The sequence below is a fragment of the Quercus lobata genome, chromosome 6 (genome assembly GCF_001633185.2).
Source record: "Quercus lobata isolate SW786 chromosome 6, ValleyOak3.0 Primary Assembly, whole genome shotgun sequence".
Taxonomy (NCBI): Eukaryota; Viridiplantae; Streptophyta; class Magnoliopsida; order Fagales; family Fagaceae; genus Quercus; species Quercus lobata.
This window is the reverse complement of record NC_044909.1, coordinates 6,536,230-6,562,945: the sequence shown is the minus strand read 5'-3', so window position 1 is coordinate 6,562,945 and position 26,716 is coordinate 6,536,230. Positions and strand designations below refer to the sequence as shown.

General features: G+C 33.5%; 1 protein-coding gene and 1 pseudogene across 2 annotated transcripts; one reads left to right on the top strand and one right to left on the bottom strand.

The window, feature by feature from the left end:
- Positions 1 to 12,159: 12,159 nt before the first annotated feature.
- On the bottom strand, positions 12,160 to 13,170 carry LOC115994317. Its single transcript, XM_031118405.1, has 3 exons — positions 13,118 to 13,170; positions 12,670 to 12,873; positions 12,160 to 12,383 (listed from the first exon to the last, which is right to left on the bottom strand). Exons 1-3 carry the CDS (start codon positions 13,148 to 13,150, stop codon positions 12,318 to 12,320), a joined length of 303 nt encoding a protein of 100 aa, XP_030974265.1. The 5' UTR covers positions 13,151 to 13,170; the 3' UTR covers positions 12,160 to 12,317.
- A 345-nt stretch (positions 13,171 to 13,515) lies between these two features.
- Positions 13,516 to 22,439, top strand: LOC115994316 (annotated as a pseudogene). Its single transcript, XR_004093189.1, has 13 exons — positions 13,516 to 13,617; positions 13,775 to 14,037; positions 14,511 to 14,690; positions 14,912 to 15,022; positions 16,427 to 16,762; positions 16,989 to 17,165; positions 17,360 to 17,644; positions 17,942 to 18,088; positions 19,152 to 19,349; positions 19,624 to 19,877; positions 21,044 to 21,248; positions 21,586 to 21,891; positions 22,133 to 22,439. The product of XR_004093189.1 is annotated as an uncharacterized LOC115994316 (transcript).
- The last annotated feature ends 4,277 nt before the right edge of the window (positions 22,440 to 26,716 follow it).

Below are 26,716 nucleotides of genomic sequence, written 5' to 3'. Positions count from 1 at the left end.
TTTGTATTTGGGGGTCTAAACATTCATTAGTGTTTTGTACACTAATTGAATTTTCAGATACTAATTTAATTCTTATACGTAAATTAAAAAGGAGGCCCACAATTAAATGGATTTAATTGATTTGGGCCTAAGATATTAAAAATAAGATAAATACTATGGAGTATGAAGCCCAAGTAAGGTGGCATAAGTAAATATATGGGTCTTGATAAGCTTAAAAAAAAAAAAAAAAAATCTAGTCTTTTACTTCTTAAGCTACACGTGTATTTGCTGATGGGGCTTCCTTTTGCTTCAACGGCAACACACTACTGAATCTTGCTTTGCTTCACTGTGGCTGTGAGTGGAGACTGCAGGTACGACCCTCTTCTGCTCTAAACTTAGGAGGGTTGAAATACTCAATGGCTAGCTTTTGTTCCCACTCTTATAGCATCTATTTTGGCGTACCTAATAGAAAAAAAAGGGGCTGCTATTATAGATCTAAAGCTAGGATTATTATATTAGAACAAGAGTGCCTTGTGGTTTGTATATAATTGTTTATAGTCTCACTTTATTCATCGTCAAACTGGCATGCATCCACACCCTTATTATTGTCTAAATCCTAGTCCAGTGGCATCAAGGGAATACTAGGCAACTGGATTGATAAAGTAAGGTATAAATTAGGTTGATCACATGTCCATCTTTCTGCCATATTAAAGTTTCTTGCATAGCTAGGATTATGTTAATGGAAAAAGGCAGCATTATGTTATTAGATACCTACCTCTGCATCGTTCTAGTGACACTAATTATCATCTCTAAGCCACTACAGTATGCAACAACTTTTAAGCCCAAAAATCTGATTATGCAGCAATATTTTTAAGCCAAAATCCGATTAGGTAGAGCCAAAAAGATATGATTGTGCAGCAGTAATTGTAAGCTCAAAATTTGACACAGCTGAAGAGTATTTAAAAGAAACTAAACACCTTCGTAGGCTTTAATGTTGATAGATTAAACCCTTTAAATGTGAAAACAGATGGTTAAGTGGGAAATTGTGTATTGATGGACCTACTTTTGGTGTTGCTAGGTTCTAATTCTACTAATTTATTGTGACTCAAGGATGGTTGATTTTTTTTTTTTTTTAGCAAATAAGAGATAAATGGTGTTTACTAATTTTGGGAGTTTTTCCAAAACAATGTTGATTATCAAACTATTCTCATATCGAGAAATGTGTTGATATTCTATATATAAATTGATATTTTATAAATGCTTGACGTGCACATTGACTATTTGTTTTATGAAAACCTTGTGGGACAACCTAAATTTATTTAAACTTGTATGTGTGAATATATCTTTATATTTTTGAGAATTATGAATGGATTATTTTTGTGAGCATATTGAATATGTTTTGAAAACCTATGGCAAGTCGTGATTAAAAGCTCAATATTGTATTTCGTCCTTAACAATGGACAATCATACTGTAGCTAGTTTTTAGCAAGGGACGGTATCAGAAAAGGGGACAGTGCACATTTGATAGCTCCTTAGCAAGGGAGTATACTATTGAGGATCCAAAAAAGAAGCTCCTTAGCAAGGGAGTGTACCTTTAGGTTCTAAAGGAGCCATCCTTAAGAAAAGGGATGAAAAGGAGGTTCTAGTCCTAAAATGGGACAACACAACCCTGTCAATGGAGCGTAAATGTTGACTACGAGAAAAGCCTATGAAATTATTTATATGATGGTATTGATATATATTATGGCTCACAATATAAATATATTTTTTTATAATGAAATATTTGATGATAAAATATTGATGAGTTACAAGTTATGAATTTGTTGTAAGAATTATTTATTTGAAAGGTTTGTTCCCATACCCTAATGTTAGTAAATTCCACTTATTGAGTTATCTCACCTCCTTTTATTTCCCCTTATAGATACATTAGAGGGATTATTGGAGTAGAGATTCTTGGAAGATAACGGTTACGAATTATTTTGTGGAACTGAGGATTTTATTATTATTCTTATGACATTAAACATTGTATTGGAGAATTATTTTGAAGATGTTTTACCTTTGGTGGATTAGAACTCTAACATTTGTGATGAAATTTTAAGTTGCTGGTTGCTTTTATTTAATATATTTTTTTATGGATTATTTAGATTGAATAGACTTTTATTATTTATGATTTTGGGGCGTTACATATTCAAAATTTGTTTTCATTTTTTTTGCATAAGAATTATTAAACAAAGTTATAACAATTTATATTTCGATAATCACTAAACTCATATATGAGAATCAACTATTAAAAATTTCTCCCCAAAACATGTATTAATTTATATTTTTCCTTTACACACAATTTAAAAATTTTGAAAAACTAAGGAAGCTAAATGTGTAGTATTTTTTTTTTTCTTTTGAGAAGAAGCTAAATGTGTAGTTGATTTTAGTCAATCAATAAAAAACATAAAAGGGGTAGATAAAAGCAAACGTATTCATGATATAATTGTTTATACATGTCCATATTTGTTTTTTTATACCATGGAATCACCTCATTATGTTAAGCTACTGAGAAATTTATACATTTAATACTCATGTTCTCTAAAAGATTCATGTAGTAGTTGTACAACTGTATCTTGTTTGATCTCTCCCAGGTCTTTAACTTTAGCCCAACTCACAGCATATAAACCAATGATCATGAAAAAAGAACCTAGCAAGATGAAGCCAAACACAATTTCTAATTTTTAACAAATTAGCCAAGAAAATAGTTGGAAAAGATCTTGAATTATAAATTATCATGTGTCAACAAACAATGCAATAATCTATAATTACACTGCAAGAGTAATGCATTGATGATTGTAGAATTGCTAAGGAAATCATCCAAGTAGATGACTATATATATATGGTTAGGAAAACTTGCTAAAAAGTGTGACCTATGTGAAAGTAAAAAAAAAATTTAGTAATACAAAAAGTGAAATAATGTAAGAGAATTTGATTAGTAATACCAACATATAGACAACCTAACAACCATTTATCATTTAAGCTATGTTATTCAAATTGCTTTACTAACATAAAAAACTATTGTTATTATCTTGACAATACTTATCAGCCTTCATATATTAACTTTCTCCACTCTAATTAATCTAAGAACTTCTAGAACTTGTAAAATGCCTATCATAAAGCATTAAAACAAATAGATATGACCACCGCGCACCCTTGGTGCGGTGGTCACTCCACAAGTATAAGTGCTTGTGGGGTGTGGGGGTAAGAGCCGGGGTTCAAGTCTCTAGGAAGGAGCTTCATACACATATATACTTAAATTAGGTTAGAGTAGAAATTCTATTTTGTATCAAAAAAAGAAAAAGAAAAAAGATATGTAGTAGATATAAAAAAACAAACATGTATTGATAATTGAAATTTTTCCATCACAAATACTAAACTTATTGGTTTTAAAAGAGATAAAAAGAGAATATATATATATTTAAAATATGTAGGAGAAGGGGAAAAGCTATAAATGATACATAAGTGTCGTGAGAGGGGAAAGGTTAGAGAAGAGGAAGTGACCTTGTATATTTTGGTAATTAAAAATTGTATTTGTAACTGCTAAGTTGCATATATGGGTGTTTATGTGTGTGTGTGTGTGTGTGTGTGTGTGTGTGTGTATAAACTCATCGAATTAAATGTGGTAACATAATAGCAATTTTGAATAGAGAACTTTTGGACTACCATATTGGTTTATGGAAAATTAGAGACTTTCCATATTCATTATTTTTTTTCCCAAATTTTTTTATGTGAGAATGAGATAACATCGAGGTATATGCTTCAAGTAAGAGTAATGGATATTAGTATTATCATGGAAAATATAAAGCAATAGTTAAACATTGTAAGCGTTTTAGAGTTGTTTCCTTAAAAATTATAATTGGTAAGAATTTGTTTTTTTGAGATGATAAATGGTAAGAATTAGAGATTAGATCTTTAAAAAAAAAAAATACATTAGTATATATGACTTGCCGTTAAGTTATTTACATCGTAAAATTAATGAGAAAACCATACAAAACTAAGTTATAATCTCAAATAAAAAGAAAAAGAGGAACACCATATGCTCCAGACCTATTGATCATAATATGTAGAAGATTTTGTTTCTTCTTCCAAAGTACCCTAAGAAGTTAGAAGTTAGCATAGATTTAGATGAGACTAAAGAAAATTAGCAAGAATTAAACATAAATAGAACAAATAACAAAGCCATTCATAAAATAAAATAAATAAATGGGAGGGAAATGATCATGTACTAAATTAATAAAACACATTCCAATTTTTTAGACTATTTTAATGGTTAAAATGCAATTATGTATAGGAAAATTTTAAACATGAATATAAAGCAATAGACTAACAATTCACAATTGGAAAAAAGAAAAAAGAAACAATGTATTATGACATCGTAAAATATATATATATATATATAAATATAGCACAAACCATAAAATTTGTAGCTGAAAAGCAAAGAAGTTGAGGGGGAAGAAAAGAAAAAAACTGAACTCAAAGGGAGTTTCCAATTCTATTTGTAATTTGGTGACTTATGGGGTGGAAAGAGAGCAATTCAAAATTTATATAAAAAAAATTAAATCAGTGGGTTTTAAATACAAAAGGAGGCAAATGAATGTTTTGATGGGGAGAAAAGCCGTTTTAAAATGGCTGCCATGTGTTAATTAATGACTCTCTTACCTTAATCAATTATTAACTTCTTATTTTGACTCTTCTAAAAAAAAAAAAAAAACTCTATTAGGAAAGCTCCTTCAATTGGGCTAATATTGATGAAAAAAATACCATAACATTAATATCAATGCATTAAATGATTTTTATTGTGGAGGAGGTTAGGAGAAAGGTTAGTTTGCCATAGATTTAAAAAAAAAAAAAAAACGAAACCATTAAAATTATACTCTTTATTTTCTATCTATGGAATCCAGACATAGTAACAGACAATACAAAACAAAACATTACCAAACCAAAAAAGAAAAAGAAAAAAAGAGCTTAATTGTTTCACATGTACTAAATCAATAAAATGCATTCCAATTTTTTAGACACAAACAATTTAAATGGTTAAAATGCAATTATGTATAGAAAAATTGTAAACATGAAAATAAAGAAAAAGACTAAAAATTGAAAAGTGGAAAAAAAATAAAAACACTATATTACAACATTGTAAAAAAAATCTAGCACAAACCATAAAATAAGGAGAGAGAGAGAGAGAGAGAGAGGATTGATTGTTGAATTTAAAGTAACTAGTCGCTAACCCGTGTGATGCACGAGTAAGATACTTTGAAATATCTATTTAAATACATTGTATTCTCAAAGCTTTTCAAAAGAATATGCATGTTAACAACTTCTATCCTTTTCAGCTTCATTACAACTCATGTTGGAGAGAGAGAGATTGTACCTATCAAAGTATCTGTTCAAACTCCTCTATTAAAAATATTCATCCATTGGATTCATAATAATGCCACAGACCCTACACAATAAACCATATGCTCCAACCCTTTGATTACAGTGATCCTTTAATGAACACTGCTTTTGCCATTAAAGGATCATTCAAATTAAATTTCTTTGTCCAAGCTTTAACATAAGACTACATTTCATCTCGAGCTACTACCCCCAGAATTGAAGCACCTCGACATTTAAACTTGATGAGTCTGTAAACCAAAACATTTATGGGTCTGTTTGGATAGAACTTATTTTGCTAAAATTGAAAACTGAAAACTGAAAACTAAAAACATTGTAGCAAAATAATTTTTAAATGTGTAAATAGTATTGTGGGACCCATTTTTAATAAAAAAGTAACTGAAAAGTGGAATTTGTGGGTCCGTGAACAGTACATCCGTGCACTGTTCACAGTTGACTTGGTCAAATAGTGCGGCTGGAACCAAAAAAAGGTCAGAAAATGCAAACGCAGCCACTTATAATTCGAATCCAAACTCCTTCTATGTCATATTGCTATGTTGCACATATATATTTTTAATTACAAATTATCCTTGCACAAAAAGATCATTACCAGTACTTAATCTTAGCATGATTCTCCATGTAATATAGCAAAGAAACCATTGGTAGATTATCCAGTCATCTCCAACTATCTTATGGGTCTGTGCATTTATATTATAAATCATTTAACTTGCCTTTATGCTGTAAACTTGTAGTTGCTTCTTTTTGCAAATTATGCATGAATAAATATTACAATTATCTACTTCCTAGAATGTTCTTTTTAGATCAACCACACCATGGATCTCAAAGAAGGTGATCCTTGACAAATGAATACAATAACTTGGTAAATGCCCTCATCTCTTATAAACTAATTTTCATTATTGCAGTCTAAACATACATTAACAGCCAAGATAAACAGTAAAGCAAATGAGAAACTAATAAACTACTTAAAAAACTTCTAGCTTAATTGAGTATTCTCTGCACTTAATTTTGTGTTATTTCCCATCTCCAAGTCATCCAAAGAACCTATCCCATTAGTGAATAATTCTTCCATTACTTATAAAAATTGTTTAAAGAAGAAGAGAAAGAACTAAATTGTACTACTAACATGCTGTTAAGTCAACAAAATTTTTAAGGGTACCACATAGTTCAACTCCTTCCACATCATGGATTAATTTGATAACATTATATAAAGAAATTATGAACAAAGCATGAATGTAATGATTGATTGATGTGCACCAAATCATACCCAACATATAAAATGGAAATTTATATTTATATTTCTACCGTATTAAAATCTACTTACAAATCACTCTAAGAAAATTCCTTTATTCATGTCAAGAATTTTATAAACAATTTGCAACTATGATACCTCATATTTCTAACCAACTAATTTGTAAAGTTAATTTTTATCAACTGAATATGTCCATTGCATTCATAGCTATGACTAAGAAATAGGGAGTACTAAATAGTTGAACCCATTTCTCTGCAATCTCTCTATTTTCCCTATATCCATCTGACTTCTACACGGTATTTTATTTATTTATTTATTATTATTTTTTTTTATAAATAACGATATTTCAGAAAACAAAAGCCCCAGGTACATCAGGAGTGTACATGGAAAGATTTACATCAAGATCAAAAATTACAATGATCAAGCATAACAAAAAGATTAGAGCAAGAAAAAGAAGAGAAAGCAGAACACCAAGCAAACAAAGAGTGGAGGAGGAGAGATTTAATCTCAAGAGTTGACCGTTCCGTTCCCTTAAAGCATAAACCTCTCAAGAGATTAATCTGACTTCTACATAGTAATCTACACATAAACCTCTCGTAAATTAATTGATTTACCTAATAAAGCTGGAGGTTCTGAGATTAGTCCATAGAGATCCTAATTTTTGAAAGGTATTAGAAATAATGCATTGAGATACGGAAAACAAAAGGCACAATATTATAGAAAGTAAATTGACTTTCCTCACTATAGTGAAAAAAGCAACCCATGCTCCAAAATAACGTTGAAGCACCCTAGCCAGTAATTTTCCTTCAGATTAAAGTTCAACTTTGACAATTTGCAATCTACACAACAAAACCAAATAAAAAAAAAAAAGAACAAAGGACCATTAAATAGTAAATAATCAAGTTGTGTCTCTCTTCAATAATACTTAAAACCTAAAAAATGGAACGTTAAGGAAAAATCTTAAAGATACAAACTTACCCTTATTGTATGGTCCATAAAAAAAGGAAGAGGTTTTTCCCCCTCATTTTTCAGACAGTTTGTCATAATTTTTTAGTGGTGTATTGGCCAAGTCCAATGCAACCTCCATATACAGTTCAAAGAAAAAAAAATAAAGGCAAGAGAGATAGAGAAAGGGAGTACCTTCAATGGCTTTCAAATTTGGTAGTTATTCATCAATGCCACCACCTTTTCTTGTGATTTGGTATTGTTGCCCTCAGTTCCTACAAATAAAATCAACTGCACTCAATTTGCATAGAGTAAGAAATGCAAAATATTAAGTACTCTAAATGGTACAATGGATTTTGCACAATGACCTTGCCTAATCATATCAAAATATGTCCAAAGGATCTAAAAGCCAAGAGAAAGAGAGAGTACTCAAATTAAAAACTTTCACCCTTGACCATAACACTACTTGCTTTGTAAATCAATTTACTGTATTGAAATGAAAATATTAAATTAACGCGTGTGATGCTCTCAACATAGCTGTGGCAACCATCCACAATCTTTGGCAAGGAATTAATTCAGTATGGACTATAATAAGAGAACCATAACTATCTTTAACAATAATGCCCAAACCTGCATAATTCGTGGCTTTTTGAAAAAGGTAAGTGCCATATTCATTTTGAGATGAGGAGAAATAGGTGGCTACCATTGCCATGTTTTAGGAGCTGCAGTTATGGGCTAACATTGCAAAACCTAAATAGCTAATGGTCCTAGATTGAAATTTTCATATAAAAAATCCAAATTGCATAGAAAAGTTCCTAATTTTTGCAATTGAAAATAACCCCCCACCCCACCCCAGAAAAAAAAATTTGATTAACTGCAACCGAGAAATTCAAACTTATAATTTGCTTGGCTGACATGTTCAGAAAGTGACCAGGTCCTTTGCATTGAAATAGCATCCATGAGGTTTAGAACAAACCACCATCTAAAATCTCACTTGCAATGTTATATTAAGTAGCAAATGAAGGACTCATGAAAAAAAAAATGATTTGTTAATTTGATGGACCCAACTTACCAAAGTCGGCAATTGAATTCCCCATGAAAACTTGTTAGGCCTAACCTTTCAAAAGCCAATCAACATTGAACAATTTGCACTAATGGTTGAATTTATGGAAAATAATGGTTCTGGGGAATTAAGATGTGAAAGACCCAAGATGAAATGATTTATCATGTAACTAAAAAGGTTTCAAAGATTGATAAGTTTGAAGAGGACATTACTATACTTTAAGAATTGGAGGTAGAATATGCACAACCATACCAGATGGTGGATTTGATTTTAAGGCATGCAAGTGCTTTGTGGTCAACTTCACATCCAATTTCTATTACAAATCTCAACCACGTCTTACATGAAATTCACCTGAACAAAAAGCAGCCAAAACGCCAAAACATTTACAAATTCCTATAAAGTATATGCACCCTAAAAACCATAAATAAGAAGCTAATCAACACTGGAACCCTTCACTTACTAACCCAATAACTTTTGAGTGTAAATATGCTTTATTAACAGAAAATTAAAAAAAAAAAAAAAATCTCAAAGCCAAAGTTTACCTGTAAAAAACAGTAAAAACCATTCAAACGAAACCCAAATAACTCAATATAACAAAGTTTTCAACCTTTTGAGGGAGAGAAAGTACCAATTAGATAGCAATGACCCAAGGCCACACACAAACCCAATTGGTAAACACAAATTGAATATACCAATATGAATATATATGTAGAGCTTACATGGGTCAATCTCACATACATATACTTGAATAAAACCACAACATTAAAAAGAAAACCAAATTTCCAAAGAACTAATATTGATATCACAATCGACAACAAAATTTAAAAGAAATATGTAAATAGCATTGCACGTGCATAAGCAATTGGGTTCCACACATCCAATCCAAAGTTCAATTTAAGCATTTCTTCAAACACTTGTGTGTCATTAAGAAACCAAAGAAAAAAAAAAGAATTCCAAAAATTGAGAAACTAAATAAAATAAAAATATGCCAGAATTGAAAACCCAAAAGGATTAAAAAATGAAACGTGGATGTTCCAATACCAAACAGAGAGAGGGAGAAAGATTAGGTATTGTTTTCATGATGTACCTTTCTCCATATTCATCTAGCCAATCTGATTGCTAGATGACGTTATTAAAGCTCTTGGTGATGAGCTCTTCAATTGTGTAGTCATGGCACTGCAAGGTTGAAAGATAAGTAGAATTTGAAAAATAAAAAACAAAACTAAAAGATACATGGAGACCGTAAAAATTTTACCTTGCGTTAAATACCCTACCTTTGGTTTTTTTGAAACGGCAGCAACTGAAAGGACTTGAACATCGGGAGGAAGGAAGAGCCGTGAGAGCCCTGGCATTATGAATCTGAAGTCTAAACTGTGAAGATTTGAAACTGTCTTTGGAAGAGAGAGAGACTGCCGTTAGCAAGCTTGAAACCGTGAAACAGGGGTAAAGCAAAAGATGGGGAGACAGAAAGGGTTTTTTGCCGTTAAAAATTAAAGACTATTCCGCTGGGTTTGGGCTTTATGGTGGACAACATATAGGTTTGGGCTTCATGCTGGTCATCATTAATGTGAGATACAAGTCTATAATTAAAGCTATAAAGATTGGGCTTTATGGTGGAGATAAAGTTGAAGATCATTTTTCTTTTATTAGTATTTTAAAATTTAGGAAATGCATTTTAAATTATAAGAGAAATTCAGGAAAAATGTTGGTAATGACATGGCTGCTGATGTGGCTCAATGAGAGGGTAGCAACATTAAATGCTACGTCTTAGCTTTTAGTATTATATAGATATAGATTGAGATTTAATGGTGAAGTCATTCATAGGAGAAACATTAGCAATTTGTTTGGTGGGAAGATGATGTTTTTTTTTATTCTTAGAAGAGGAAGATGATGAGTTGAGAGAGAGATATAGATAAGAAGTGGGTTTTATGGTGGAGATAAGGAGATGATATGTCAAAAAGAGAGAGAGAAAGAGAGAGAATTGATTGTTGAATTTAAGGCAATTGAGATTTAATGGTGATGTCATTAATAGGAGAAACATTAGCAGTTTGTTTGGTGGGAAGATGTGTGTGTGTGTGTTTTTTTTTTTTTTGAGAAGAGGAAGATGATGAGTTGAAAGAGAGATATAGATAAGAAGTGGGTTTTATGGTGGAGATAGGGATGAGATTTATTTCATATTTTTTAGTATTTTAAAATTGATAGAAATTATTTTAAAATTGTTGGACAAATACAAAAAAATATATGATAGAAATGACATAACTGTTAACTTGGCTCAACATGAGCGTAACAACATTAAATACTAGGCTTCAACTTTTAGTATTATATATTGATATAGATATAGATTAAGACATTAATTAGTTTTTAGTTGAAGCAATAATTAAATTCCATGTGACTACCACTATTCCCAAATGTAGTTCTCTCCATCCTCATTCCTCAACAAAGCCACCCCAAACCAACCATCCTCATTCCTTTGACTTGTATTGGAACACACTCAAAAACTCTACCGTTGCATTTCCAATCCCTCCTGATGCTTCATTTCAGGGTATGCTCAAATGGGTATTGCTGAAAAGGCCATGGAAGTCTTTTTCTACTATTAAAGTTTTGACGACTGTAAGCCTGGTTTTTTCACTACTTACAACTCTGTTTTACATGTTATAGTTCAACAGCAGGTGTTGTTGTTATCTTTAGCTGTTTGTAATCACACGTTGAAGTTAAATTGTCCTCCCAATGTGGTCTTTTGCATTTTAATTGATGGGTTGTGTAATAGTGGCAGCTCTAAGGATGCATTCCAATTGTTTGATGAAATGACTCAAAGGGGATATTTGCCCAAATGAAATAACTTATTATTCTGCTAGGTTGTGTGAGCGGAAGAGGCCTGACGATGCGCTTAGATTGCTGTGTAGTTGTTTCCTAGGAGATAAGTCCTTTACTTCTCCCTGGCAGCATTCACCCATATTAAATTGGGTCTTCTTTAGCTAATAAAAGTAGCTCAAAGAATAAAGTCTTTGCCTTTCATTGACTCAAGGTCTCAATGAAATGCTTGTATACAATGATGGAACATTAGCTTTAATGGCAATGAGTTAACAGAATATTAATGATAGGAAAATGTTTGATTCCAAACATGTTTGGGGCCTTGAGCTCCAACCACTAATAAAAAGATGATATGTGTCTTGTTGTGTGTAATGCACATATGATTCATTGGTTAGTTGTGTTAAGTAAGTCATGTGTATTACACATGATAAGGACTAATATTGTCATTGTCCTATTAGTGATTGGAGTCCAAGTAACTAAACATGTTTGGAGCCAAACTTTATTGTATAAAATGAAGAAGGAACTGTACAAGGGTGGCTACAAAAGATAAAATAATTTCTACGGTTGTACTTTTTAACAATTTAATTCACATTATATGTTTCTTAAAAAATCTAAAAACTAACAAATTGATGTATATAACAAATTGTTATATAACGTAATTACCTTCTGGGGCTAATTGAAAAATCTCGTGCCAAACCATGGAGAGTGTCTGACTCGGTAAATCCACCACTACCATGTGGGATGACATTAATGTATCTGCAGTCTCCAACAGCTGAGAAGATTGGATCAGATTAGTTCATTGCAAAAACGTCTCCAAGACCAACCGGAATGTCATCATGGCCCATCATATGAAGTAATCGTTGCAGCATTTGCCCAACCGGTTGGGCTTACTATCATTGCCTGGATGAAAGAACAGAGAAAATGCACATCAAAATTCAAAACTGCTGCTATTGATATAATTGACTTTTAACAGCCAAAATAGCTTCCATTTTTTACATGGGTCACATTCACACCTATTTTGTGCAATATATATGTTAAGAATGAGTCAATGTATCGTAGTAAAGCAACTCGTACAAAGTACTCAGAATTACAAATTGATAGAATGGTGTGAAATCCGAAAGGTAATAGTCATAGAGAACCTAAAACATGGAGCCAGTGAAAGATAAAAAATAAAAGGCCACTCTACATTGAGGTTGATCACTTCCACAGGCACCTTAAGTAGGTAAGACACAGCTACAAAATCTCCAACACTCATAGTCATATCCATGTCAAAAACAACAGGTTTCCCAAATTGCTTACATCCAAAATCTGGTTTGTGAAGAACTTCTTTGTAATGAGGAAACTGTATTGTAAAATTAAATCTGCCAGAATATTGAGGGCCGTTTAGATCCTGCAAAAAAATGTGATATTAATTCATCAATATATATGTCATTGTAAGTGAGTGAAAGACAGTTAACATGAATTGTGCATAGTATCATGAGTGCGCAACTGTACTTCAGGATACAGTTACACATGAATTGTGCATGGAAATCTTGTGCGTGTGCGTGTGTTCAAGAGTATCATGAGTAAAATATTAAAATTAGAGAGTTGAATGAAAAATATTCCAGAATTTATGAACAAAATGAAACATATACCATAGTCATACTAAGCATATTGCCTTCAAGCATCACATCATTAGAGAGGTTTTGGAAGATGATGAAATTCAACTCAAATATTGCAAGGTTGAATGACACCTCAACAGATTACTCTGCTTAAATAATTTTTCTGATGATTTTATTCAAATAAACTACTGCTCCTTTTATACAAGATAACCCCTGCATTTTAGGAACAACCAATCCTAATAAAACTCAAAGACTAGCTCCACTAGCCATTACAATCCAATCAAATGATTAACAGATTCCCTTATCCTACTAAGATGTAAATACATATGCAATGCAATTACTTCTTTTGCACGTAACACTGGAGAACAAGCATCAGACATCTTCACCAATGCTCTTCCAAGAGATAAAAGTTTCAATTCCTTAGAGAAATGTTGAAGGAGGGAGGGAGGTTGCTGGTGGGTTTGTCAAGAACGTGCTTTGCTAAAACATTTAGTTGAGAGAGAAAAATATATAGTGTTTTGACGTGGCAAGAAGTAAGTAGTTGTTTCTTTCCTCTATTTTGAACTTGTGTCATTTATGGTCATTTACGTGCATGTAACTAGGTGTGTGCATGATGGACAAGTGTAAGGACTATCTTTTTTTTTTTTTGTATGTTTTTTGTAATACTTTGTTTTGTGTTGTATGTTTCAGGACCGAGAAGGATCTGTTTTTAATGTTTTGTGCTATTGGAGGAAAAAGAATTCTGAGTTTTGAGTGAAACCATGAGAATGTTATTGCAGAGAAATTTTTGGGTTGTAGTGTTATGGATTATAGGAGTTGCTGTTATTGGAGCTAATCTGTACACTGTGGATGGTCTCCCACATCGAATTCTTTTAGATACAGATGTTGATACTGACGATTTCTTTGCCCTCTTGTACCTTTTGAAGCAAAATAGATCACAGTTTGAGGTGGAAGTAAGTCAGTTCGTCATTAAATTTTTAGCATTTTATTTGGTAGCAAACTGTTGAAAAATTTTCAAGAAACTTTCATAAGTATATCTTGCGTCGGAAGTTGAAGACTCAGAATTTTGTGTTATATGATGTTTGTTGGAAGTTATGGTTCATGCTTCTTTTACTCCTTGATGAATGATGTGTGAATCAGATAATTCACATAATTTGGCCTGACTTGCCATGTTAAGCATCTCTAGGATTCAGTGCATGTGAATTTAGAATTTATTCTCAAGCTAAAGTCAGATTAGATAACTAATAAGTTGCTTTTGGTAATAGATAGACTGTTCCATTCATCATATACTTACATAATGTGCCTTTATCTGCTGTTGTTTTCAATGGTATATTTTACCAACTTATCTGCTTCAAGTTTTAAATGGACCAACTATATTTATTATTTCAGAGAGAGAAATAGTGAATCATGTATTATATTGCTGCAGGCAGTCACTATCAATGCAAATTCATGGACCGATGCTGGACATTCTGTGAATCAAATCTATGACATTCTTTACATGATGGGCCGTGATGACATTGCTATTGGAGGTGGGGGTGACGGTGGGATACTAGAAGATGGTACAATACTGCCAAATGTTGGAGGCTATCTTCCTATTATTGATCAGGTGTGAATTTTATGTAATATTTACAAGAAAGATCATATACGTTTACCTTGACATCCTAAAATAAATCTTTAATGAGTCTGAAAGCATCCTTACACTATATTGAGTTTAAAATCCATAATTCTGGATGCTTAGCTTAAAAGCCATACTGAATCCGCAATGTAATGGTTTAATTTTACCCATGTTCTTATGTGCATGGTCTAACCATGAGCTTGATGTATTAGGGGATTACAACTTTAGGATATTGTAGATATAGACAAGCTATTCCTATTGGTCAAGGAGGGCGATTGGATATTGATTCCAATTATGGAATCCGAAAGGCTTTCCTCCCACAGGTATGAATTTGTACAGTAATTTCAATATTGGATGAAATCTTTGTTGCTTGTGCTTGTTGTGGATCTGCATCCCCATAAATTACAGCACGTTGATCTACTTGCATAATGATACTCTCCATGGACTCTTTGCGTCCTCAGTTGACAATGGTTTAGAAAAAAATAAGGTATCACATGAGCAATTGAAATGCTCAAATCATTGTCTGATTTTCCGTAGCAACTAGAACTGATAGGCTTACTTGCGCATTGACCCAGCAGTCTTATTTTAATAATTTACTTGAAACATGTTGGCTGATACTTTGCATTTTGCGGATATGGCTTTGCTTTGGTTGGGGAAGTTTGTCTCAGTATCCTACTTTACTTCTTTATATTTATCCTTTTAACTTTGCATTTGTAAGTATAGAACTTTCATTGAATGTTCTGTAAATGGTTATTCTCCTTCTGTATGCCCTATTAGGATTCAGAACTTATGTTCAATTTGTATTTAGTTGAAACCATTTTATATGTAGAAGTTAGCTAGAGCTGGATACCTTGAGCATAAGATACAGTAAATGTTTCCATATTATTTAAGCTTCCTCCTTGTTTTTTTAATGGAGTTATTTTTATTTGCTTAAAAAAAGTACATGATCAAAAAAATAAAAATGTCCAGCAAAATTTATTTATAGATTGACATTGTGATTGATTGAGCAAGCTGAGTCCAAGCCCCAAATTCTTGTAGGTTGCCAGATGATTATGATGTGGGAGTTGGAAGTGTGCAAATGAAATGGTCTGAGGAAGGAAGTGGCAAGGATATTTCTGTTAAACAGAAATGAAAAATCCTAACATAAAGTACCAATGAAACATGAAAAAGAACATTCTCCAAAAAAGAAAAAAGAAAAAACAGACAAGTTGAAATTCTGACTTGAAATCATGGTGACCAGAGTGGCAAAATAAGGTCATGGAATAATGTAGACACCTAAACAGGGCAAATCTCTACCTTTGTAGAATTGATGTTACGGTTTGTTTATATAGTAAATGTACTTCCTCTACAATAATATTTACTATTTAAGTATGAAACAAAGCATTGACCAAATTTTTTGTATAAATTAGGTTTATTGTATTTTACATAAGGTAAAAGTAAATAGTTTTTAGTCCCCTTACTTATATAAAAAAAGTAAATAGTTCTTAGTGCCCATCATTATTATACAAATCATAAGTTGATGTTTTATTGCTTGATTTTGGAAAGGTGTTATAGTAGTAGCCAAGGACCCTAAACCATCTGTATGCTTTTTGTTTGCAAATATTGTATCTAAACCTCAATAACTGTTCTATTAATACACATGAGAAAACTAAAAATTTGTTAATTTCTTGATTCATGATGGTCATATCATTTATATTTCTGGCTCACATAATTAGTCATGTAATCAGGGGAGAAGGAAGTATACTCCTCTTTGGCAACCAACGGCACAACAAGTGATGATTGACAAAATATCAGCAGGTCCCATAACTGTTTTTCTTATAGGAACACATACAAATTTTGCTATTTTCCTTATGAATAATCCACATCTAAAGAAACATATCAAGCATATCTATGTCATGGGTGGTGGAGTGAGGTCAAAGAACCCAACTGGTTGTTGCCCTCAAAACTCAAGTTCATCTTGCATGCCTCAGCAGTGTGGTGACCGTGGTAATATGTTCACAGATTATACTAGTAACCCATATGCAGAGTTCAATATATTTGGAGATCCTTTTGCTGCATACCAGGTAATGCAGTTTGTAAAACTTACTATTAACCAACCATTGTCATTAATATTCATTTAGTTGACAGAGTAACACAGCATACAGGTTTTCCTTTTTTATTTTTATTTATTATTATTATTATTTTTTTATAATGGCATTACATCAATATAGTATATCTCTTTTATTGGTGTATCTCTAGAAGTTAAAGTGCCAGCATTTGACAATGTTTCCTTTTTTTTTTTTTTTTCAGGTTTTTCATTCTGGTATTCCCATCACCCTTGTTCCTTTGGATGCAACAAACACCATCCCCATCAATAAGGATTTCTTTGACACATTTGAAAAGAATCAAAATACATATGAGGCACAGTACTGCTTCCAGTCACTGAAAATAGCTCGTGATACATGGTTTGATGACCAATTCTATAAGGTAATTTCTTAAAGTTGCTTAAGCTTAACTTTCAGTCAATGTATGTTGACACGATCTTGCTCTTTTCAAGACTTTTGACTACAAGTTATCTATATGATATATACATACATTGTTACAAAACATATGATTTGAAACATATGATTTGAATCAATTTAATAGATCAAGTTATTGTAATACAATTTAACTTATTGCAGAGCTATTTTATGTGGGACTCTTTTTTATCTGGTATCGCAACTTCAATCATGGGTAACTCACACAACCATAATGGGGAAAATGAATTTGCTGAAATGAAGTATATGAATATTATTGTAGTTACTTCAAACAAACCTTATGGGGTGTATGATGGCTCCAATCCATTCTTTGATTGCCGTCAGGTTCCAAAATTCAAGTTAAAGAAGGGTGGAGTACATAGTGGTCATGTTCAGACTGGACTTCGAGATCCATTTTGCATTGTTAAGAATGGGAAGGGAAAGTGCCAGGTAGTATCTCTTGCTTAGTCTTGTAACATTTCATAGAAACCTTTTAGATGTTGCCACCAATTGGCCTCATTTTTGTTCCATCTTGCCCACAAAAGCTATCGCTTCTCTTTTGCATAATTTTGCTTTGGTTGGGGAAATACAAATATACATACATTGATACATATAAAAACATATGTAACACTTAAATGCAGGCTGTGCTGTAGTGTTCTTCTATTTTTGAGAATTAATAATATCGCTTAGACTTATATTTTGTCTTGTTCAAATTTTCATGTGCTATCTATTGCAACAATTCAATAGGATGGTTATACAGCAAAGCTAACTGGTCCAGAAGCCGTTCATGTGCTAGTTGCTATGAAAGCAAAACCTAATCAGAATATTGCCAGCCCACTAGACACAGAATTTTTTATAAGTTTCTTGGATTTAAGTTTATCTATGTTTCATTTTGTTCATAAATTCTTGAATATTTTTCGTTCATCTCTGATTTAATATTTTACACATGATACTCTTGAACACACACACACACACACACACAAGATTTCCATGCACAATTCGTGTGTAACTGTATCCTGAAGTACACTTGTGCACTCATTATGGTTGTTTTTCATCCTTACAATGACCAGGGGCGGCCCAACATAATTTGGGGTCTAAGGTGAAAAATTTATACAGGACTTTTAATATGTAAATATTAATTAAACAAAATTATTTAATACTAATCAAATTAAGGTTAATTTGATATATTAAATACATAAATAATACCAACTAGACTAATGTTAATTTCATATAGAGAATTGAATATCATAGTTGAATTATAAATATTAATAAAAAGAAATAAAAATATATTATGATTGAAAAAGATACTTTATTTTGGATATAAGAAGATGTATAGTTAAATAAAGTTGTAATCTAATTTTTAATTTTATATTTTGATTTTAAGAGAGAGAGAGAGATAGATATTATTTGGTGTATGGTTTTGTAAGATATTAATTTACAAAAATCAAAGTCTCAAACTCTTAGGGGAGATTAATCTATAATTGATGATTTAACACATTTGTAACATCTTTTTGAAATATTTTAGGTTTCAATTGAGTTAAGGTTCTATTGGTCTCGTACTTTGAGAGTCTTAATAGAAATGAAAAAGAAAAATGCGCTAATTAAAAGAACTATAAAATGTTCAAAATATAATGTGATATTGTCTCTCATTGATAAACTTCATCAATTTAACTAATGAGTATTTATATCACGTTTTTTGTGATTAATAACATGGCAATTTGTAAGCCAATAGTAAAATTTGTATATCACTAATAAAAAAAATATACAACCTTTAGAAAATATATATGATTGTATAAAAATTTGGGCTTTTAACTATGAAAGGTGGGGCCTTTTTTTCCTAAGGAATTTTTTTTTTTTTTTTGGTGGGGCCTTAGGCCTAGGCCTAACTTGCCTAGGCCTTGAGCCGGCCCTGACAATGACATATATATGATCAATTTATGTTACACTTTTTTTGCAGACTCTAAACCGCCCTCAACATTCTGGCAGATTTAATTTTACAACACAGTTTCCTCATTACAAAGAAATTTTTCACAAACCAAATTTTGGAAGTAAACAATTTGGGAAACCTGTTGTTTTTGACATGGATATGAGTGCTGGAGATTTTCTAGCTCTGTTTTACCTGCTTAAGGTTCCTGTGGAAGTGATCAACCTCAAGGTAGAGTGGTCTTTTATTTTTCATCTTTCACTGACTCCATGTTTTAGGTTCTTTTATGACTATTAGCTTTTGGTTTCCACACTATTCTAACAATTTGTAATTCTGAGTACTTTGTACAAGTTTCTTTCTGCTTAAATACTACCACACATTGACTCATTCTTAACATATTGCACAAAATATGTGTGACTAAAAATGGAAACTATTTTGGTTGTTAAAATTCAATTATATCAATAGCAGCAGTTTTAATGTGCATTATCCTTTTTCTTTCATCCAGGCAATAATAGTAAGCCCAACCGGTTGGGCAGATGCTGCAACGATAGATATCATTTATGATTTGCTTCATATGATGGGCCGTGATGATATTTCGGTTGGTCTTGGAGATGTTTTTGCAATGAACCAATCTGATCCAATCTTCTCAGCTGTTGGAGACTGCAAATACATTGAGGCCATCCCACATGGGAGTGGTGGACTTATCGACTCTGACACTCTCTATGGTTTGGCACGAGAATTGCCACGAAGCCCCAGAAGGTACTTATGTTCCTATAACAACTGCATATGAAGGCTACTCTTATATATGGTGCATTAATTTGTTAGTTTTTAGATCTTTAGGGACATATAATTTGAAATAAATTGTTTGCTTTATTTTAAAAAGTATGACAATCTGTAATAATTATTTTATCTTGTGTAGCCACCACTCTTGTACAGTTACTTCCTTCTTTACCATATATCATTAATATTTTGTTAACACTTTGCTCATTAACTCTAATGTTCCTTTATTGTATTTATAAGCATTTTGTTGCACATTTAGAGTTGATAAAAGGCAAAGACTTATTATTGATGTACTTTATTAGCTGAAGAAGATGCAATTTGTCATGGGTGAATACAGCTAGGATAAGTAAAGAATTTAATTTAATATCTCCTATGAAAAATGTTCTGTACTAAAGGAAGCCATGTAATCAATGAGAGCAAGAATATACCCTTGATTGACTAGGAAACATTAAGGTTAAACTTGGGTGAGCGAGCTCGAATATTTAGAGGTGACACATTGTTCTGTTGAGTAAGATGGCGAACTCTCTAAATTATGTCAAATAGATTCCTTCCAGACCGGCTGAACAATGCCTATGTCTTTATTTTTTGTTTTCCTTGATGGCTTGTGTCTTGACACTTTCATAATGTTTTGTTGTTTTCCAGTTTTTGCTTCACAACATATATCTTAGTGTCATCGGTCAATTTATTTTGTTTCAGTATTCATTTCACTTGCACAACCTTTTTGTCATCATTTTAATAAATATATATATATATATATATATATTTTCATTTTGAATAAGGAAACATTTCCCTCCTATATACTTAATAGGAAAAAATACATTTTTTTCTAGGTGTCTTTGAGGAGACAAATCGATATCCGGTATAAATTAAAGATGCAGATGATTAAGTCAATTTCTTCATGCAACAAAGCATCAGGAGCTTCATATATAAAGTAATCCACAAGATTTATACGTTTGTGCATTGTCATGATCCTATACTTGTTCAGCTTTTTGTCAACATCAGAATAACTTTTGGCTCTATCATCTTGCGCATGTTTATATCTTATCTCAGTCATGGTCATGTTGCTAGTGTTTTCTTGCTGTTGTCTGTATATTTGGGTGTGAAGAGTCTTGAGGGTGAGGCTGAAATCTAGAGTTCTGTACCAGGTATACAGCAGAGAACTCTGTAAAGTATGGAGCTCCTCGAAACACTGATCACCCTGAACTCAGACAGCCTCTTGCATTGGAAGTTTGGGAGTCTGTTGTGGAAACACTTGATCCAGGATCTAAGATTACCATACTGACCAATGGACCCCTTACTAATCTAGCAAAGATAATTCTATCGGAGAAAAATACTACCTCTTTTATCCAGGTAACTGTACTTGTTAATCTGTTAGGTAAATTAAATTTGAGAAGGAATTGAAAGTGGCCGGATGGGCAATCTAAGATTATGATCCAACTATTGTGATGGATGTTAATCTTCTCTTAAGAGTTAAGTAAAATTACCACCCAAAATCTTTGCAGAAATATATATAGAGATGTCTAGGAGAAGCATGCTGTTCTTTTCTCATTACACAAAGTGCTGTATTGCCAAGCTGGAAGAAATAGCTCAACATTTGCCTTGACATTATGTTAAAATAAATCAGGTATTGGATAAAACACATATTTATGATATTAACATTATCCTATGATTTTAAATCTCATTGCAGGATGTGTATATAGTTGGAGGGCACATCAGTCATGGTCACTGGGACAAAGGAAATGTCTTTACTGTTCGCTCCAACAAATATGCAGAATTCAATATGTTTCTTGACCCTATGGCTGCAAAGAAAGTTTTTGATTCATAGCTTAACATCACACTTATTCCACTTGGCATCCAGCGTAGAGTCAGTTCATTACCAAGGATCTTAGCAAGGTTGCAGGAGGCAAAGAGGACACCTGAAGCTAAGTTTGCCAGCCGATTACTGTCAAGGCTACACCACTTGCAAGAATTGCACCATTTATATAATCATATGGTAAAAATTTTAGGATGATGATTATCACACACCAACTATTGCACATTCACTGTACACACATGTTGGCTGGAATCATGTTTTGAAAACATAATTTCATTGGAAGTGTGTACGGGAGTGAGCAATAAGGAGTGTGTAACAAGATTTAGCCAAAATTTTAATCTTTTAATTGAAGCACTTACTGCCCGGCCCCTCTTCCCCTTTCCATGATTTTCATATTAGCTTTCATGATTTTTGGTTACAGGATATATTCTCTGGGGAAATCCTTGGTGCAGTTGCACTTGCTGGTGATTTGAAGCCAACTGTGCAAGTAAAGCCCGTCAAAATCTATGCTGAAGGGATTGAATCTAAAGATGGACAAACCGTTATTGATGAAAAAGATGGTAAATTGGTCAAAATATTGGAAAATGTGAAACCTACAGCCTATTATGATCTATTTGCAAATAGGCTTGGCGATATGAAGCAGTCTGCAATAATAGGAAGTTTTGATGAACAGAAAAGGCTATGGAGTACACCGCCAAAACAATTTTGGCTTTAAGTCAATTGGTTAAAAATTCTGTGACAACAGGAATTGATTTTTTGCTATTGCGTTTGTGTATCCATGAATATGTTAATTGGCTAAGCATATTAAAAATTTGACTTAAATTGGTAATTAACTTGAAATTGATATAAGCCGTAATTTGGGGTCTAAACATGTAATTTTCTTGAGAGCCATGAGACCAGCTACAATATTTCCATGTCTATGCACAACTAATCTATAAAATAAGAAAGAAGATCAATAAATTCATACAGAAACGCACAGAAGATAGCAATATAGGAGTACAAGAAAAACAAAGCTAATTTAGTTAGAAGGAGAAAGCAAATCACAAACCATATCCACACAAAGAGTGATGGAACCCTTCCCATGCATGATGCATTGACTTAATTTTGAGTGTTCTTTTTTCTCATTATTAGCTTTAGATAAATTCTATGAAGGCAACAAAATCCTACAATTAATATATAGCTGGATATATATCATGAGCATGCGCTGCTGGCTGTATTAACAGCCAATATATACTTCCATTTTCCCACGCTTTTGTCAAATTACAACTTACTTACCTGTGATTTTGTCAAAATTTATATTGCCTACTTGTGGTTTAAAAGTTGACACTTTACCCACTTAAGGTTCACTTCGTTAGGCTTCCATAACCCACCCCTGTACTTTCATCATCAGTTGCGGCTCTAGGAATTTTTCTCAGGGTGTTCCTTAAAAAGTATAAATTATACTATTTAATAAAAAGAGAAATTCATATGTTGACAACAACAATAAAAAAAAAACGCAAATACATAAAGTTTACAACTGTCTTCTACGAGTTTTTATATTTTGAAATTATTGCATGATTGTCTCATTATCAATACTACAAACTACATCTTTTTCAATGTACACAACCAAGTAATCATTCATCCACTGAATGTAGAACAAATTATGGAGCAAAATTTTATTTTATTGGCATAAAAAAAACTGAGGGTGTTCCCAATTTTTTTTTTAAGGGTAGACAAATAAAAATTTTTAAATTATTATTGTGGGGCCCAATAATTTGTGGCCCTGGCCCATTTATTCATTGGGGCCCAAGGCCCGAGCCGAGGAAGGTTATGGCTCAGGATCGGTAATACAAGTACAAAATAGTCTTGGGACACAGTCGAGGACAATTCAGTCCTCGGCATGTCCAAGGTCTCACTGGAAGGAAGGGCAAAAACGGTATAGGAACGGTTTAGAAAAAATCTAAAATATCTAGGTCAATAGAGAAGGATACGCTGGAAAGTATAACGACCAGGGAAAGCTGCCCTTACTGCCATTCAATACTCTGCACTTGACAGAGCCATACTCTCCAGCTTTTACAACCACCCCCAACCACTCCGGATATAGGCTGATGGGACAAGTATCAGTCTTGGAAAAGTCGATCCTACACGTGGACGAAGGATAAGGAACACATGCGAGTATAAAAGGAAAAGTAAGCAATCCAGAGCTGGGGCTGGGAAAAATGGCCAAAAACCAGAGCCTCCTAGCCCGCCTCCAGGAGAAAGACTCTCAGGGCGAATACGATTTAAATTATGTATGAACACCACGAAAAACCCACCGTCTGGTGACTAAGGCCTAACCTTTCAAACCCACGCTCTATAAATGATATTGTTTGGGCCTTTTTACATGCAAATCCAACACTATTATGGGTCGTTACAAACTGAGTCCTTACAATTGATGTCGTCTGTGGAAAATGCTTGTGTTTTGGCACAGGTAGTGGGTTGAGACAATCCCTCACATCATCTCCAACAGCCGGATGTAGTGTTCTAGCGTAAAATTCCACTAGGGGCTATGTTACTTTACTAGGGGTTGCGCTTCGTAGCGTCAGCAGCACGAATGGTTCTAGGGGCTTGGCCGATGAGCTAATTCCCCTCAAACCAAGGTCACACGCCATAGTTGAGGGGGTCATCATCTCCAGCAGCCGGATGTAGTGTTCAAGCGTAAAGTTCCACTAGGGGTTATGTTACTTTACTAGGGGCTGCGCTTCGTAGCGTCAGCAGCACGAATGGTTCTAGGGGCTTGGCTGAGGAGCTAATTCCCCTCAAACTAAGGTCCCACACCATAGTCGAGGGGGTGATTCCCCCAACTACTTATCAAAATCAAGTTTTGGACAGAACCAAGGTATTGCATGGTCCTCGGACTCAAACCTATGGGGAAACCAACTACTTATCGAAATCGAGTTTTGGACAGAACCAAGATATTGCATGGTCCTCGGACTCAAACCTATGGGGAAACAACCTACTTATAGAAATCAAGTTTTGGACAGAACCAAGGTATTGCATGGTCCTCGGACTCAAACCTATGGGGAAACCAACTACTTATCAAAATCAAGTTTTGGACAGAACCAAGGTATTGCATGGTCCTCGGACTCAAACCTATGGGGAAACCAACTATTTATCAAAATCGAGTTTTGGACAGAACTAAAGTATTGCATGGTCCTTGGACTCAAACCTATGGGGAAACCAACTACTTATCAAAATCGAGTTTTGGACAGAACCAAGGTATTGCATGGTCCTCGGACTCAAACCTATGGGGAAACCAACTACTTATAGAAATCAAGTTTTGGACAGAATCAAGGTATTGCATGGTCCTCGGACTCAAACCTATGGGGAAACCAACTACTTATCAAAATCGAGTTTTGGACAGAACCAAGGTATTGCATGGTTCTCGGACTCAAACCTATAGGGAAACCAACTACTTATCAAAATCGAGTTTTAGACAGAACCAAGGTATTCCATGGTCCTCGGACTCAAACCTATGGGGAAACCAACTACTTATAGAAATCAAGTTTTGGACAGAACTAAGGTATTGCATGGTCCTCGGACTCAAACCTATGGGGAAACCAACTACTTATAGAAATCAAGTTTTGGACAGAACCAAGGTATTGCATGGTCCTCGGACTCAAACCTATGGGGAAACCAACTACTTATAAAATCGAGTTTTGGACAGAACCAAGGTATTGCATGGTCCTCGGACTCAAACCTATGGGGAAACCAACTACTTATCAAAATCGAGTTTTGGACAGAACCAAGGTATTGCATGGTCCTCGGACTCAAACCTATGGGGAAACCAACTACTTATAGAAATCGAGTTTTAGACAGAACCAAGGTATTGCATGGTCCTCGGACTCAAACCTATGGGGAAACCAACTACTTATCAAAATCGAGTTTTGGACAGAACCAAGGTATTGCATGGTCCTCAGACTCAAACTTTTGGGGAAACCAACTACTTATCAAAATCGAGTTTTGAACAGAACCAATGTATTGTATGGTCCTCAGACTCAAACTTATGGGGAAACCAACTACTTATCAAAATTAAGTTTTGGACAGAACCAAGGTATTGCATGGTCCTCGGACTCAAACCTATGGGGAAACCAACTACTTATCAAAATCGAGTTTTGGACAGAACCAAGGTATTGCATGGTCCTCGGACTCAAACCTATGGAAAGGCCAGCTACTTAATAAGAGTTCTAAGTTGCTCAATCCTTGGATCAAATACCAGAAGATGTTAAAGTTATGAAAGTTATTAGGAAGATGGTGAAACGCCTTATTACTCAGTGACCTGTTGGGGCAGTTCATTTTTTGGGTCATATGTCCTCGGATGATTACCTCCTACACTGCACCGAGCATTCAGCTGTCATCTCGGCTATGTTGGGGTAAGTGTTGTTTTCTTAGGTTGGCATTATTGTGCCAAACAACTCTATTAAGTTCATAGTAATATCTTTTCCTTAGCAAGGGTTTCGACCCTAAGTGTCATTTGTTCAAGTTGGCATTATTGTGCCGAACAGCTCTCGTAAGTTCATGATAACGTCTTTCTTCTTAATTAGGGTTTCAGCCCTAAGTATCATTTGTTCGATTCAGTATTATTAAGTCGGGTAGTTTCAATAAGCACAAAGCAAGATCTTTTTATTAACTGGGATTTTAGCCCTAAACATCGTTCAGAGTATAGAAATAAAAAAGAAGTCGTAGAGTAGTGCGTCTATTTACGACATAACCATTTTAAAAAGAAGAGATAGAATATACGAAATAAAGCAATGATTACTTTTATTAATATAAAGGAGTATTACAATGTACAAAGAAGGGCTTAAACAAGCCTATATAGAAAATGAGTTACAAAAATAATATAAAACAAAAAAAAAAACAACAAACGAACAGTCAGAAATCTTTTTAAGTTTTGCTCCCAAGTCCTTCCAAATTCTGTCCCATTAGCATCCATATTGAGAGGAGGACCTTCCTTGGTGGGAGAGGAGAAGAAGAGGAAGAAGGAAAA